Below are 17,988 nucleotides of genomic sequence, written 5' to 3' on the forward strand. Positions count from 1 at the left end.
CTGGCAACAGCTCTGGTGGACATTCTTGCAGTCAGCATGCCAATTGTACTCTCCCTCAACTTGTGTTGTGTGACAAAACTGCACATTTTAGAGTGGCCTTTTATTGTCCCACAAGGTGCACCTGTGTAATGATCATGCTGTTTAATCAGCTTCTTGATATGCTACACCTGTCAGGTGGATGGATTATCTTGGCAAAGGAGAAATGCTCACTAACAGGGATGTAAACACATTTGTGACCCAAATTTGAGAGAAAAAGCTTTTTGTGCTTGTGGAACATTATTGTGATTTTTTTAAATAAAAAAAAAAAAATTAGCTCATGAAACATGGGACTAACACTTTACATGTTCTGTTTATTTTTGTTCAGTGTAGTTAGTACTGCTAGCTGTTGTGAACTGACCACTCCCTTCATCCCTCTCCTTTCCCCTCCTCTCTTCTCCAGGAGAGGTCTATGGTAAACCCTGTGTGTGTACTAGTGTGCATAGTGTTTGTCTGCATTGTGTAGTGTTGTTTCTTTCTCTAACAGGCTTGTCAAACACTAACATGATTACAGACTGCCTGACTTTGTCCAATAAGCATCTCCATGACTACCAGAGAGTCCTGTTGACTGTCAGACCAGTGAACTGTAGCAGTTTGTGTGTGTTTAGCAGACAGACTCTATGCTAAGCACACTGCTAAAAGGTCTGGGAACCTCTGATCTAACATTAGAGGTGGATCGGGTTACTCCCAGTGATCCATGGGTAGACTAGGAGTGTCTCTTGACTGGATGTGTCACATGATTGGAGAATTATGTTGTTATGGTGTGACTCATATGGTGTGTGCCGTGTGTGTTGAATAAGAGGATATCCTTTAACAACCGTGCTTATTTTGCTCTACTTTCAATGGGAGGAGTCAGTGTACAATGTAGATAATGGGACTCTGTCTCACTCACACACACACACACACGCACACACAAACCCCCTTCTCTTGTTTGCCCTCTTCTTGGCATAAATCTCATCGACTCCCCACCACAAAAATGTAGCCTTAAAGCTAAGGTATTTTTGTTCAGTGTAGTTAGTACTTCTAGCTGTTGCGAACCGACCACTCCCTTCTCCTTTCCCCTCCTCCTTTCCCCTCCTCCTTTCCCCTCCTCACTGGTGGCTGCTGAGGGGAGAACGGCTCATAATAATTGCCGGAGCAAAACCATCAAAAACATGTGTTTGATGTATTTGATACTATTCTGCTCCAGCCATTACCATGAGCCCGTCCACCAACCTCCTGTGCTACCGATACCAGGGTTTCTTCTCGATCAAAAAGGGACTATCCTGTTATTTATCTAATTACGTAACTGTTTAATTGTTACCAAATTAATAATGTAACAATTAACTCATTAGGATCTGGGGCACCACGAGAGCGGTTCTTTAACTTCTTATTGCTTGGGGGCAGTATTTCGACGTCTGGATGAAAAGCGTGCCCAAAGTAAATACACTGCTCAGAAAAATAAAGGGAACACTTAAACAACACAATGTAACTCCAAGTCAATCACACTTCTGTGAAATCAAACTGTCCACTTAGGAAGCAACACTGATTGACAATAAATGTCACATTCTGTTGTGCAAATGGAATAGACAACAGGTGGAAATTATAGGCAATTAGCAAGACACTCCCAATAAAGGAGTGGTTCTGCAGGTGGTGACTACAGAACACTTCTCAGTTCCTATGCTTCCTGGCTGATGTTTTGGTCACTTTTGAATGCTGGCGGTGCTTTCACTCTAGTGGTAGCATGAGACTACATGAGCATGAGTCTACAACCCACACAAGTGGCTCAGGTAGTGCAGCTCATCCAGGTTGGAAATCAATGCGAGCTGTTGCAAGAAGGTTTGCTGTGTCTGTCAGTGTAGTGTCCAGAGCATGGAGGCGCTACCAGGAGACAGGCCAGTACATCAGCAGACGTGGAGGAGGCCGTAGGAGGGCAACAACCCAGCAGCAGGACTGCTACCTCTACATTTGTGCAAGGAGGAGCAGGAGGAGCACTGCCAGAGCCCTGCAAAATTACCTCCAGCAGAACACAAATGTGCATGTGTCTGCTCAAACGGTCAGAAACAGACTCCATGTCCACAGGTGGGGGTTGTGCTTACAGCCCAACACCGTGCAGGACGTTTGGCATTTGCCAGAGAACACCAAGAGTGGAAAATTCGCCACTGGCGCCCTGTGCTCTTTACAGATGAAAGCAGGTTCACACTGAGCACATGTGACAGACGTGACAGTCTGGAGACACTGTGGAGAACGTTCTGCTGCCTGCAACATCCTCCAGCAAGACCGGTTTGGCAGTGTGTCAGTCGTGGTGTGGGGTGGCATTTCTTTGGGGGGCCGCACAGCCCTCCATGTACTCGCCAGAGGTAGCCTGACTGCCATTAGGTACCAAGATGAGATCCTCAGACCCCTTGTGAGACCATATGCTGGTGCGGTTGGCCCTGGGTTCCTCCTAATGCAAGACAATGCTAGACCTCATGTGGCTGGAGTGTGTCAGCAGTTCCTGCAAGAGGAAGGCATTGATGCTATGGACTGGCCCGCCCGTTCCCCAGACCTGAATCCAATTGAGCACATCTGGGACATCATGTCTCGCTCCATCCACCTACGCCATGTTGCACCACAGACTGTCCAGGAGTTGGATGCTTTAGTCCAGGTCTGGGAGGAGATCCCTCAGGAGACCATCCGCCACCTCATCAGGAGCATGCCCAGGCGCTGTAGGGAGGTCATACAGGCACGTGGAGGCCACACACACTACTGTACCTCATTTTGACTTGTTTTAAGGACATTACATCAAAGTTGGATCAGCCTGTAGTGTGGTTTTCCACTTTAATTTTGAGTGTGACTCCAAATCCAGACCTCCATGGGTTGATATATTTGATTTCCATTTGTAATTTTTGTGTGATTTTGTTGTCAGCACATTCAACTATGTAAAGAAAAAAGTATTTAATAAAAATATTTCATTCATTCAGATCTAGGATGTGTTATTTTGGTGTTCCCTTTATGTTTTTGAGCAGTGTATATAATTGGTAGATTAGGATAGAAAACACTCTAAAGTTTCCAAAACTGTTAAAATAATGTCTGTGAGTATAACAACTGATATGGCAACCTGAGGAAAATCCATCCAGGAGGTGGGATTTTTTTGATGTGGCTATTTTCAATTGAATACCTATAGAGTATCTAATGGGTTAGGACCCAGATTGCAGTTCCTTTGGCTTCCACTAGACGTCAACTGTCTTTAGACATTGTTTCAGGCTTGTTCTCTGAAAAATGAAGAAGAATGAGACCCTTTCTCTCAGTGGACTGTAGAATCATGCAGTGCTGGTTTGCGCACGTGACCGAGTGTGCGCCCTTCATTGTTTTTCCTTTCTATTGCATACTCTATTGTCCGGTTGAAATATTATTGATTATTTAGACAATTGACAACCTGAGGATTAATTATAAACCTCTTTACCGGTACTATTAGGATGTATTTGTGTGCATGTTTTGACTGCCTTTGAGCCAGTGGTTTACTGAACAAAACGCGCCAACAAAACTTTGGGATATAAAGAGGGACTTTATCGAACAAAACAACCATTTATTTTGTAGCTGGGACTCTTGTGACTGCAACCATATGAAGATCTTCAAAGGTAAGTCATTAATTTTATCGCTATTTCTGACTTTTGTAATTGCTTTACTTGGTTGTAAAATGTTTGTATGCTTTTGTAAGTGGGATGCTGTCCTCAGATAATCGCATGATATGCTTTCGCCGTAAATCCTTTTTGAAATCTGACAAAGTGGCTGGATTAACAAGAAGTTAATCTTTAAGCCGATGTATAACACTTGTATTTTATATGAATGTTTATTATGACTATTTCTGTATTTTGAATTTGGCGCTCTGCAATTTCACCTGATGTTGTCGAGGTGGGTCGCTAGCGGAACGCCTGTGCCAGAAAGGTTAACCTCTCTAGCCAAAAGCCAGAGAAAATGCAGAGCGCCAAATTCAAATAAATTACTATAAAAATCAAACTTTCATGCAATCACACATGTAAGATACCAAATTAAAGCTACACGTGTTGTGAATCCAGCCAACATGTCAGATTTCAAAAAGGCTTTTCGGCGAAAGCAAACAATGCTATTATCTGAGGATAGCACCTCTGTAAACAAAAGAGAGAGAACATATTTCAACCCTGCAGACGCGACACAAAACGCAGAAATAAAAATATAAATCTTGCCTTACCTTTGACAAACTTCTTCTGTTGGCACTCCAATATGTCCCATAAACATCACAAATGGTCCTTTTGTTCGATTAATTCCGTTGATATATATCCAAAATGTCCATATATTTGGCGCGTTTGATCCAGAAAAACACTGGTTCCAACTTGCGCAACGTGACTACAAAATATCTCAAAAGTTACCTGTAAACTTTGCCAAAACATTTCAAACTACTTTTGTAATACAACTTATTTTATTTTATTATTTTATTTCCCCCCCCCTTTTTAAAGTAAATAATCTATCAAATTGAAGACGGGATGATCTGTGTTCAATACAGGAAGAAAACAAACTGACGCTACTTTTCTGGTCATGCGCCTCTAACAAACAGTACACTTGAAGTGACCCATGTTTTGAACAGGGCTACTTCTTCATTACACAAAGAGAAAAACCGCAACCAATTTCTAAAGACTGGTGACATCCACTGGAAGCGGTAGGAACTGCAAGAAGGTCCCTTAGCAATCTGGATTCCCAATGAAATTTCATTGAAAAGAGTGACCCCCCCCCACACTGCGGGTGAGAGCTAATTTCCTATCATTCTACACATTTCTCCATGGAACTGAGAGAAAATGTTGCAGTTTTAAAGCTAATTTCCTGCAATTCTATGCATTTTCTATGACTAATGCAGTGTTCTTCTGTTCAAACAATAACGAAGTCAATACTGCTAAAATCATTATTTGGGGATTTTTGAATTCTCCCTGGTTGTCAAGCTTTTCTTTAGGTGATTGTTAGTTGTCTCTTATTTTAAAATATAACGTTATAGGTGCATTATAATTTCTACGTACTTTTTCTGGTTTTAGTTGTTCAAGTTTCCGCTAGAAGTGTTTTTCCATCCCGAAAATGTATGCCATTATTTTTGTGTTTTTTTTACGCTGTTTGGACATGTTTGTGTGTAACCTGTGTGTTCCAGGAGAATGATTGTGCCGTATGAGAATCAGTGTTTCGCTGCCCTGTGTATGGAGTGTGTGTGTGTGTATAACTGTGTGTGTGTTCCTGCAGGGTGATGGTGGTGCCATATGAAAGCCAGGGCTATTCCTCCCTGCGTAGGGACTGCCAGCAGCGTCGAGTCCTGTTTGAAGACTCTGTGTTTCCGGCTACGGACCAGTCTCTGTTCTACAAGACCAACCGCATAGGAACCATCACCTGGAAGAGACCTAAGGTACCACACACTGATGGAAGGGGTGGGTGTGTTTGTCCGGGGGAAATAGGAGAGTTACTACTTCATATGCATCATCTCCAGCACCAAACCAGTGTCTACATATGTGAAAACAGTTTGTTTCTATGATCTGTGGTTAAAAATATATGAAAGGTCCCCCAAAATTGATCTCTGACATCACAGGGTAGGATTCAAATTCATACAAAAAACAGATTTTCAAAACTTGTAATGAGTTTCTAGCCAGAGGGAGGGTATTTTCTTGCTCACCACGTCACCGCGAATCTGGAAATCACTGTTTTTAAGAGTCCATGTTATCGCAGCAACGGACTCAACCGCACGAATACCCGACCAACCCGTCTTCAGTCAGCTGTTTGTTATTTTATTGTCATGACGGTCTTCATCCAGAACCGTCGGTTACACGGTAATTGTGCCAGTCCTGGAGTTAAGGTGTTTGAATAAGCATCTGACTGAGGTATGTCATCTCACTGCTGAGAAAGAGATGTGGGTGGTGAAAGAGTGTGGGGCAGGGAATAATTATGTGATAATTCCCAAGAAGCCAGTGTTTGGAGGATATATTGGTGTGGGTGTTGTTAGGCCTGTGCCAAACACCGGCTTCTCTGGCATTATCACTTTTATACAACGGGTTACCAACATATTCAAAACAATTCTTGACATTTTCATTCACGTTTATTTTGATTAATTTATTCCTACTATTTCATCCTTCCACAAGATATAGTCCCAACACAAATGTAGGGTTGCTAGGGACGCGTCCCAGTCGTTCTGTATTTATCTGCCATACTGGCTACCAACGTTCTTATCCCTTGCTTGCTTGCTATCTAGCCAACTATGGCTAACTTACACGTCAAAGTGCAGCCAGAATAACAACAGTAGCTGCATTTGCATTTGTTTAAGCTGTTTTCTAGTGACACTTTTTTTGGATACATCCATAACAATGAGCTAATGAGCCATGATTTCGCCTGGCATAGAAAATGTGCTCACTTGTCAGGACACTTGTTGTTCAGAGGAGCTAGCCAACAACACCGCTAACACAATCAATTCAAACTGGGAAGACTGCCAACTAGATGCACTTCCTTTTGTTTGACCTTTTTTCTATTGACCTTTTTTTGTTGTCTATATTCATAAAAATGATACCAGCTGAATCATGATTTAATCTGGCTGATAAACGCTGCCTGTCTGTCTAGTCCCGACTTCTGACACGTTTATTACTATGGGACGACAGGAGGTAGAATTTGAATATTGAAACAATGTTGCAAATGTCAGCTAGACAGACAGCAAGGTTTATACAAATCTCCACTGTTAAACTAAATGTTAGTCTAAAAGAAATGTGAGATCATGTCTAAATGCTTTTTATAGTGGAGATCAAGTTTCGAAGTTGCTGGGCTGGTGAGACAGTGGATTGCGCAGTAAGATGCAACAGAGTAAATGGGCATTTTAACCCCAGAGTTAGGCAAGAAGAAACAAATGAGTTGGAGGGCATTAGAGGTAGTGAGAGAGTGGTATGGGTAGAAATGGAGAGAGGTATGGGTAGAAATTGAGAGCGATATGTAGAGAGTGGTATGGGTAGAAATGGAGAGAGGTAGAGGTATGGGTAGAAATAGAGAGGTATGGGTAGAAATAGAGAGCGATATGTAGAGAGAGTGGTATGGGTAGAAATGGAGAGAGGTATGGGTAGAAATTGAGAAATTGAGAGCGATATGTAGAGAGTGGTATGGGTAGAAATGGAGAGAGGTATGGGTAGAACTAGAGAGCGATATGTAGAGAGAGTGGTATGGGTAGAAATAGAGAGAGGTATGGGTAGAAATAGAGAAATTGAGAGCGATATGTAGAGAGAGTGGTATGGGTAGAAATAGAGAGAGGTATGGGTAGAACTAGAGAGCGATATGTAGAGAGAGTGGTATGGGTAGAAATAGAGAGAGGTATGGGTAGAAATAGAGAAATTGAGAGCGATATGTAGAGAGAGTGGTATGGGTAGAAATGGAGAGAGGTATGGGTAGAACTAGAGAGCGATATGTAGAGAGAGTGGTATGGGTAGAAATGGAGAGAGGTATGGGTAGAAGTAGAGAGAGAGAGCAGGATGGGTAGAATTTGAGAATTAGAGAGGTATGGGTAGAAATTAGAGATTTGTAGTGAGAGAGGGGTATGGGTAGAAATTGAGAAATAGAGAGCGATAGGTAGAGAGAGGTATGGGTAGAAATTGAGAAGTGTAGAGAGAGCATTTGAGGTGTAGATTAGACAGTCGTCCTGGGGGAGAGTCATCATGACAGTCAGGTAAAACAAGTAGCAACACTCTGGTGACTACCTACCTACCGTCTCTGACTGTCTGTCTGTTCTGATTCACAGCTGTGAGTGTGTGTGTCTCGGTATGTTCAGTTATGAATCTGTTAATTACAGTACATGCCGCTCCCATGATATAAGTTGTTCTGGTTTTTTTTTATACTCTGCTATTATTCTACAGCTATGATTACAGTATGATTGTCCAGGTAAGAGCTGGTTGGTACTGGTTGGTCCAGTGAATAAAGCACTGGTGTACTGGTTTGAACAGTAAATAAAGCACTGGTGTACTGGTTTGAACAGTGAATAAAGCACTGGTGTACTGTTTGGAACAGTGAATAAAGCACTGGTGTACTGTTTGGAACAGTGAATAAAGCACTGGTGTACTGGTTGGAACAGTGAATAAAGCACTGGTGTACTGTTTGGAACAGTGAATAAAGCACTGGTGTACTGGTTGGAACAGAGAATAAAGCACTGGTGTACTGGTTGGAACAGTGAATAAAGCACTGGTGTACTGGTTGGAACAGTGAATAAAGCACTGGTGTACTGGTTGGAACAGTGAATAAAGCACTGGTGTACTGGTTGGAACAGTGAATAAAGCACTGGTGTACTGGTTGGAACAGTGAATAAAGCACTGGTGTACTGGTTGGAACAGTGAATAAAGCACTGGTGTACTGGTTGGAACAGTGAATAAAGCACTGGTGTACTGGTTTGAACAGTGAATAAAGCACTGGTGTACTGTTTGGAACAGTGAATAAAGCACTGGTGTACTGGTTGGAACAGTGAATAAAGCACTGGTGTACTGGTTGGAACAGTGAATAAAGCACTGGTGTACTGGTTGGAACAGTGAATAAAGCACTGGTGTACTGGTTTGAACAGTGAATAAAGCACTGGTGTACTGTTTGGAACAGTGAATAAAGTACTGGTGTACTGGTTGGAACCAGCCCAAGGCAAAATGTTACTTCTCACCCAGTGAAATTCCTTAGGAGGGCCTCCTGGTTCAGAGAAAGAGCAGCTAGTGGTGTGTGGTTACAGCAGCGAACCATAGAACAGGTTGAGAAAATATCCACCCTACAGTGTGTTAGACTTACTGATCTTCTTTGGGAGTGTACCAGAGGTTTTTGTCTTTCACAAGACCTCTGATCCCCCTGTTAACCTCTAGTTAAGGTAGTGTCTGGCACAGTAAGGGTCCCAAAGAGTAGCTTAGTGTGGTCAGACCTGCTTCTCCTCTTCCTCTGCCTCATCCTCTCCTGTTCCTGCTCTGGGGCCTACAGCACCACCACAGCCTAGTACTGTCCTACCGCACCCTGCCCAGAGAGCCTACTTTCTGCTGGGGCTGAGGGGTGGAGCAGGAAGGGCTGGAGAAGGGAGTTAATGATCTGTGGTTCTTCAGGTCCCAAATGGCACATATATTCCCTGCACAGTGGACTACTTTTGACGAGAGTGCTTTGGGCCCTGGTCATAAGTAGTGCACAATAGGGAATGGGGTGCAAGTTGGGACGCATCCAGACAGTTGGGAAACCCTCCCTCTGCCATTAGTGGTCAGCTCAGAGAGTGCAGCACAGCCACAAAACAGTCTGAGTGCAATTAATTAACATGGGATCACAAGGATTGATGGATCGAGGGAGGAAAGGAAGAGCGAGACCTAATGGGTTTCTTGGCTTCTTCTTATAAGCATCTCAGAAACTATACCGGATCTCGTCTTCATCTTCCTCTCTGTCTCTCTCTCCCACCCTCCCCCTCTGTGTGTTAACATGGGGTTATCTTCCCCCCCTCTATAGGAGCTATGTGATAACCCCATGTTGTCTTTTTCCCTATAGGAGCTGTGTGATAACCCCATGTTGTCTTTTTCCCTATAGGAGCTGTGTGATAACCCCATGTTGTCTTTTTCCCTATAGGAGCTGTGTGATAACCCCATGTTGTCTTTTTCCCTATAGGAGCTGTGTGATAACCCCAAGTTGTTTGTGAATGGTATCAGTGCTCATGACCTCCTCCAGGGCCAGCTGGGGAACTGTTGGTTCGTAGCTGCATGCTCCTCCCTGGCATCCAGAGAAACTCTGTGGCAAAAGGTAAGACTCCCTGGCTGTGTGCATGCTGTGCGTGTGTTTGCCTTGGGTGTGTGACGTGCAGTAGGAGGATGTGATTAGAGACCTGATCAAGAGGGATTTACAATTTTCCCCCACCACAAACACAAACCGGAATGATTTGGAGTTTATTATTGTTTCCGACTCCTATTTGGAGGAGTGGCGTGTGTGAGTGAGTGTGTGAGTGTGTTTGTGTGTGTGTGTGTGTGTTGGTGTGGCCCTTCTGAGATGGCAGTGTGTATTTTTTTCCACTGAGTTCATAGGGAATCATTAACATTAGTCCCACTGCTCTTAACTTTCTGTGTTCAACTTTCCACCACTTCAGACTAGCTCTGCCTAGCTCCTTACCCCTAACCCCTAGCTACTAGTGTGAGGACGTCACTGTGTTGCTAACAGGTTCACATCCTCTACTGTCCCTGTCCGTACAATGGCTCAAAATAGTAGTCCGTTGCTTTACAAGCACACGACTGCCTTGCTTGACGATTACTGCACTGTGGAAAAGTTACCAAGTGGGCAGCGCCATTGGTGATATTTCAACCTGTGGAGGGATCTTACTGATGTGATCTAACTCCATACCCCTATCTCACTGAATGATCACATTACAGAGAGGGCTCTGATCTGTCGTCTGAAACCAGGTTTATTATGTTCCTCCATTTCCTGGACAACAGAGGGTCTGTCACTGAGGAAACAGCTGCTGTTGGTTTGGAGAGCTAATTTCACCCCAGAGACAGAGCTGGCAGGAGAGCTAAATAGACCGGGTCGATGAAGAGTTCTAAGCATTTTCTGTTCATTTCCCGGATGATTCTCCACGTTGAATCGCCACTGTTAGTCGACACCCAGAACGTGATCAACCACACACTATCCACGTTCATTATGGTGTGTCTTCCTCTTAACACAGGCTCTCTGGAGAAAGCTCTGCTCCTTGAGCTGGGACTGTTGACCAACTGAGTGTCCGGTACAAGACTGTGTTAGTCCGCTGAGCTAAAGCCTCAGGCAAGGTCACTTGTCTTCAATAAAATACCTCTGTTACACCTACACCATATTGACTGATATTATTAGCTCCCAGGGAATATCTTGTTGTTATGAGTAGTAGTAGTGGGGGTGTGTGTGTGTGTGTGTGTGTGTGTGTGTGTGTGTGTGTAACCGATGTGAAATGGCTGGCTAGTTAGCGGTGGTGCGCGCTAATAGCATTTCAATCGGTGACGTCACTCGCTCTGAGACCTGAAGTAGTTGTTCCCCTTGGCTTTTGTGGCGCGATGGGTAATGATGCTTCGTGGGTGACTTTTGTCTGTGTGCAGAGGATCCCTGGTCTGACCCGGGTAGGGGCGAGGGGACGGATGAAAGCTAAACTGTTACGTGTGTGTGTGTGTGTGTGTGGACATAATTACCTGTTCTTTAGTTCCGGTGTTTAACGACATGCTATATCATGAGTCTGCAACGATGTGTTCTAGAAGCAGTTCGTTAACACAGACACAGTAGAATTAATTGGACCAGACTGTACCTTTCTACTGTACCCTCTACCCCAACCACACACACACACACATACACACCCTGTTATTAATCCAGTGGGAGGGTGATGTTATATCTGCTCAGGATCACTCTCATTAACACACTTTATTTCTCTCTCGCTCTCTCTCTATCGAAAGTGTTACATTTCCCTTCTGGCATGTAGTCTACCACTTGTCCAGTGTGTGTGTGAGAGAGAGAGTGTATTGATTGCCCTATGAATGAAAAGCAACCAAAGCTACTGTAGCCTGGGGCTAAGCCATCTCTATCCTGTCCCCTGCCCTGACCATTAACACAAACACAGCAGGACAGAGTACCTACATCTCTTTATTGGACAGCAGTAGAGGACATGGCCAGTTTACAGTATATTGTTGTGATATTTCATGCAAAGTGAATATGGTAACTAGTATATCAGTGCAGTGTAATAGGAGAGTAATACAGTGTAGATTAGAGTCATAGTACAGCAGGTAGTTGGAGTTACATTGCAGCATTGGTTCTCTAATATTTCCTATAAAGAAGGATCAGAAAGACTTATTCATTCAGGTTTTCAATATAAATGTACAGGTAACTGCCAAAATAAAGGAAACACTTGAGTAAATGAGGGATACAAAGTATATTGAAAGCAGCTGCTTCCACATAGGTATGGTTCCTGAGTTAATTAAGCAGTTAACATCCCGTCATACTTAAATATATAAATTCTGGAGCGGAGGAGACAGCGTTTTCCACCACCATCAACAAAACACCAAATTATGGAATTTCTTCTGGAAGAATGGTGCCGCAAACCTCCAATAGAGTTCCAGACACTTGTAGAATCTATGTCAAGTTGCACTGAAGCTGTTCTGGCTCGTGGCGGCCCAACACCCTATTAAGACACTTTATGTTGGTGTTTCCTTTATTTTGGCAGGTACCCGTAGCTATAGGATTCTAACCTAAGTTAGTGATTCTGCAGCCTACTGTTACTACTGTGTAACTACTGTACCTCAGAAGGTGGTTTCTAGCAGATTATTGACTGACATGCATAGATAGATAGATGTTCAGGAAGGAAGTGCGCACACACTCAGATGAGAGATGGGACTCGTGGGTTTGTGTGGGCAGGGGGTGTAGACTGGCCCAACCTAGAATGGTTGTAATAGAAGGCATTCCCTTAGAATGGAGAGTGGGAGACTAGAGGAGTAGAGGGAAGAGGAAGCAGTTAAAGGGATACTTCGGGATTTTGTCAATGAGGCCCTTTATCTACTTCCCCAGAGTCAGATGAACTCGTGGATACCATTTGTATGTTTATGTCCAGTATGAAGGAAGTTAGATGTAGTTTCACATAGTTTTGTGAGCCAATGCTAACTAGTGTTGGTATCATAATGGTATCATTAGCATTGGTTCGCAAAACTACCTCTATCTACCTTCATACTGGACACAGAGAAGCACACACTTCTGTGTCCAGAGGGCCTCATTGCCAAAATCCAAAAGTATCACTTTAAGGTTTCTAGGTCAGGCCTGATTAAACTCCACGGAGATGCTGACCTTGTCAGCCTCTGCCCCCTCCTTAAAGGCAAACAGGAAGTACATGACCTTGCGGACCTTGGCCAGCTCCGCGATTCGCTCCCCAAACTCCTGGATGTCTGCCTCCAGACACTTGAGGGGTGTGTCCTCCGGGTCGCCAGCGTTCCGCCAGAATGTTCCGACGGGTTCTAGAAGCTGCCGGGTCATCAAGTGTGTGAGGTCAGGGGTCCAGAGCTGGGAGATCCCCGTGACGGTCACTCTGCCATTGCCAATCAGAGACACCGACCAGTGGACGAACGTCAGCTCCTGATTGGCAAAGTCCAGACGGTAGACAGCCTCGTGGGGGAGGAGCAACCGCTCCCCCTCCTGTCGCCTCTGACCGCTCCGCTGCAGGGACTGGACACGTAGCCGCATCACCTAGCAACAATAATAACTATATTATTAATAGTAATAATAATAAAACTATAATAGAATTTGCCTTTTGGCTACTCCACCGCTCCACTGCAGAGACTGGACACCCAGACGAATCACATTATAGAATAATAATACATTTATAATAGTAAAACTATAATATGCTGGACATTCAGACGCAGGTACCAGTCAGTACAAGTCAACTCCTGGAAACTGTCCATTCATTTGTCGGTCCGAATTTATATAGGCTACTTTGTTCCAGATGAGCACATATTTAAGACAGGACCAAACTACTACACATGGCAGAAGCCGATTTTGAATTTTGTATGTCTACTAGAAAATACTTAAACTGAGTAATGCATTTACTTTGCCTAATCTGACCCATGCAAGAATCAAACTCACAACCAACTGAACCATCGATTGTGCTATTTCAACCACATATCAACCCCCTCAACCTCATCTCAATCACGTTAACAGTTTTACCTCAGTGAGAGAGGTGTCCTCTGCAAAGCGTAGCTCCAGGGCTGAGCCAGACGAGGGAGCCGCAGACAGCTCTGTGTACATCTGAGAGCTCATCTTTCTGTGCTGGGGAGCGAGGCCTGCCTGTCTGTCTGGATGGATATCTGTGTCTGTCTGTGCCTGCAGATAGTTTCGCTGTGGTCCTCTCCCACTCTCTCTGTCTCTTATGCCATCTCTTTCCCCTCCCTTTCCCAGAGGGTAGTATGGTTGAGTTGGTTCTCTGGTTGGAACTATTGATTGTGTGGCATGTACAGTGAGGGAGGGATGGAGAACAGAAGTGAGGATGGGGTGTGTGGTGGCGCTAGGCAACAGGAAGTGATGACATCAGAAGAGGAACCAGGGATTTTCCTGAAGGCTTCTGGGAGCTGGTTGGTCATAGCTGGATGGGCTGGTTATTAATACACACACTGGGCGGGCTGGCTGTGTGGAAGTGTGTTTTTATGTGTGGGTATGCGCCTATGTCTGTCTGTGGTGTGTGTGTGTGTGTGTGTTGTTGGAGTTTGGTTGTTCTGATTCACTAGATGGTTGCTTGTTTTTGCTCCTGTTTTAATTAGCTGTGATTAGGGCTGTTACGGTGACCACATTATCGCAAATTCCCTGTGACCGTTTAGTCACGGTAACTAGGCTTCTCCAAGCGCTGATGCTGCTGCTGGTCATTAGTAGCCTACCAAACATGCTAACTGCCTGGTACTCAGCACACTATTGTCCCTCTAATCACTCTGACATCAATGCAAATGTAATCGAAAATCTAATCAAACACTTCACGAGAGCCCATGTTGCGCAATATTTCTATAGGGTATGCAATTGCGGCCTCTATTAAAAAGAGGAAGTCCCATATGCTTTCTATAGACTAGGCCTACTATATTTACAGTGCATTCGGAAAGTATTCAGACCCCTTGACTTCTTAGGACACAGCCGTATTCTAAAATGGATTAAGTTGTTTTTCCCCCTCATCAATCTACACAAAATACCCCATAATGACAAAATCAAGCTCTGTCAGGTTGGATGGGGAGTGTTGCTGCACAGCTATTTTCAGGTCTCTCCAGAGATGGCTCTGGCTGAATCACTCAAGGACATTCAGAGACTTGTCCCGAAGCCACTCCTGCGTTGTCTTGGCTGTGTGCTTAGGGTCATCGTCCTGTGGAAGGTGAACCTTCGCCCCAGTCTGAGGTCCTGAGCGCTCTGGAGCAGGTGTTCATCAAGAACACTTTGTACTTTGCACCATTCATGTACTTTGCTCTGTTCAGTTTGGCCGTGCGGCCAGCTCTAGGAAGAGTCTTGGTGGTTCCAAACGTCTTCCACTTTACGAATGATGGAGGGCACTGTGTTCTTGTGGAACTACAATGCTGCAAACCTTTTTGGTACCCTTTCCCAGATCTGTGCCTCGACACAATCCTGTCTCTGATCTCTACAGACCATTCCTTTGGCTTGTTTTTTGTTCTGACATGCACTGTCAACTGTGGGACCTTATATAGGTGTGCCTTTCCAAGTCACGTCAAAACAATTTAATTTACTACAGGTGGACTCCAATCCAGACGAAACATCTCAAGGATGATTAATGGAAACAGGATGCACCTGAGCTCTATTTCGAGTCTCATAGCAAAGGGTCTGAATACTTCTGTAAATAAGTTTTTTTATTTGTAATAAATTTGCAAACATTTCTAAAGACGTGTTTTTGCTCTGTCATTATGGGGTATTGTGTGTATATTACTGAATATTTTTTATTTATTGAATTACCTTTAGAATAAGGCTGTAACATAACAAAATGTGGAAAACGTCAAGGGGTCTGAATACTTTCCGAAGACACTATTTCTCAACTTTCCTAATATTAAGCACATTGCTTCTCTTTACAACAGGAAGCTGGCATGAAAATGAACCACTGGAAAAGCATCCTCCATTCGCTATTTAAGTGCATAGATGACATGTATTATTTTCAGAGACAGATGCATGATAATGGTCCATTCTAAATCAAAACATTTTTCACACATACACTACCGGTCAAGGGTTTTATTGAATAAAGACATCAGAACTATGAAGTGACACATATGGAATCATGTAGTAACCAAAAAAGTGTTAAACAAATCAAAATATATTTTATATTTGAGATTCTTCAAATAGCCACCCTTTGCCTTGATGACAGCTTTGCACACTCTTGGCATTCTCTGAACCAGCTTCATGATGTAGTCACCTGGAATGCTTTTCAATTAGCAGGTGTACCTTCTTAAAAGACCGAAATGGAAGACCCAGTTACTGCTGCAGAGGATAAGTTCATTAGAGTTACCAGCCTCCAAAATTGCAGCCCAAATAAATGCTTCACAGAGTTCAAGTAACACACACACCTCAACATCAACTGTTCAGAGGAGACTGTGTGAATCAGGCCTTCATGGTCGAATTGCTGCAAAGAAACCCCTACTAAAGGACACCAATATGAAGAAAATACTTGCTTGGCCCAAGAAACACGCACAATGGACATTAAACTGTTGGAAATTTGTCTGGAGTCCAAATTGGAGATTTTTGGTTCCAACCACCGTGTCTTTGTGCGACGTAGTGTGGGTGAATGGATATTCTCCACATGTGTATTTCCCACCGTAAAGCATGGAGGAGGAGGTGTTATGGTGTGGGGGTGCTTTGCTGGTGACACTGTCTGTATCACACTTAACCAGCATGGCTACCACAGCATTATGCAGCAAGACGCCATCCCATCTGGTTTGCGCTTAGTGGGACTATCATTTACCAAGAAGGAGAGTGATGGAGTGTGGCATCGGATGACCTGGCCTCCACAATCCCTCGATTTCAACCAAATTGAGATGGTTTGGGATGAGTCAGACCACAGAGTGAAGGAAAAGTGGCCAACAAGTGCTCAGCATTTGTGGGAACTCCTTCAAGACTGAGAATGCAAAGCTGTTGTCACGCCCTGACCATAGAGAGCCCTTGGTTCTCTATGGTGTAGTAGGTTAGGGCGTGAATAGGGGGTGTTCTAGTTCAATATTTCTATGTTGGTGTTTTGTATGGTTCCCAATTAGAGGCAGCTGGTATTCGTTGCCTCTAATTGGGGATCATATTTAGGTAGCCATTTTTCCCACCTCTGTTTGTGGGATATTATTTGTGCTTGGTAGCACCACTGAGGTTACGTTTTGTTTATTGTTTCTTGAGAAGTTTCACTGCAAATAAAGATGTGGAACTCAACACGCTGCGCCTTGGTCCGGTCCTTATTACGAACGTGACAGCTGTCATCAAGGCAAAGGGTGGCTATTTGAAGAATCTCAAATGTAAAATCTATTTTGGTTTAACAATTTTTGATTACGCCATGATTCCATATGTTATTTCATAGTTTTGATGTCTTCACTATTATTATACAATGTAGAAAATAGTAAAAAATAAAGAAAAACCCATGAATGAGTAGGTGTTCTAAAACTTTTGACCGGTAGTGTATGCTACTAGTTTATTCACAAACCTGTTGCGGGCTGAGGACGGTAAACCGACTGTCTGGCGGTCTAAATAAAGAAATATTAGCCTATCACTTGTGAATGATGTGCAGTAAGACAAGAAATGCATGCCCTTTTTTTTTTCTTTTTTTGTGTGACTTTTTAAAAAAAAGTCGCACACCTCATGTAGCCTAGCCCATAGGTCTAATATGTTTTGAAAAGCTTTGTTTCACAACTAAATTGACCAAATAACTTCTTAAAATGAAGCACATTAATCTGCTTTACAGCAGGTGTAGAGCCTAACTAGCATACATACATACATACATACATACATACAGTATATCACAAAAGTGAGTACACCCCTCACATTTTTGTAAATATGAGTATATCTTTTCATATGACAACACTGAAGAAATGACACTTGCTACAATGTAAAGTAGTGAGTGTACAGCTTGTATAACAGTGTAAATTTGCTGTCCCCTTCAAAATAACTCAACACACAGCAATTAATGTCTAAACCGCTGTCAACAAAAGTGAGTAAAAAAAAGTGAGTACACCCCTAAGTGAAAATGTCCAAAATGTGCCCAAAGTGTCAATATTCTGTGTGGCCACCATCATTTTCCAGCACTGCCTTAACCCTCTTGGGCATGGAGTTCACCAGAGCTTCACAGGTTGCCACTGGAGTCCTCTTCCACTCCTCCATGACGACATCACGGAGCTGGTGGATGTTAGAGTCCTTGCACTCCTCCACCTTCCGTTTGAGGATGCCCCACAGATGCTCAATAGGGTTTAGGTCTGGAGACATGTTTGGCCAGTCCATCCCCTTTACCCTCAGCTTCTT

General features: G+C 43.5%; 2 protein-coding genes across 3 annotated transcripts in view; one reads left to right on the forward strand and one right to left on the reverse strand.

Annotated features, from left to right (window-relative positions):
- The window catches only part of LOC115141747 (calpain-5-like), a 29,147-nt gene that overhangs the window by 3,254 nt on the left and 7,905 nt on the right, over window positions 1-17,988 (forward strand). For both annotated transcript variants that reach the window (XM_065000310.1, XM_029680911.2), the window contains exons 2-3: window positions 5,257-5,416; window positions 9,643-9,774. In XM_065000310.1, coding sequence (XP_064856382.1) covers window positions 5,261-5,416; window positions 9,643-9,774 — 288 coding nt within the window. In that variant the 5' untranslated portion in view covers window positions 5,257-5,260. The remainder of the gene's footprint in view (window positions 1-5,256; window positions 5,417-9,642; window positions 9,775-17,988) is intronic.
- ompa (olfactory marker protein a) lies at window positions 11,607-13,905 on the reverse strand. Its single transcript, XM_029680912.2, has 2 exons — window positions 13,687-13,905; window positions 11,607-13,209 (listed from the first exon to the last, which is right to left on the reverse strand). Exons 1-2 carry the CDS (start codon window positions 13,777-13,779, stop codon window positions 12,781-12,783), a joined length of 522 nt encoding a protein of 173 aa, XP_029536772.1. The 5' UTR covers window positions 13,780-13,905; the 3' UTR covers window positions 11,607-12,780.

The sequence above is a fragment of the Oncorhynchus nerka genome, linkage group LG14 (genome assembly GCF_034236695.1).
Source record: "Oncorhynchus nerka isolate Pitt River linkage group LG14, Oner_Uvic_2.0, whole genome shotgun sequence".
Lineage (NCBI taxonomy): Eukaryota > Metazoa > Chordata > Actinopteri > Salmoniformes > Salmonidae > Oncorhynchus > Oncorhynchus nerka.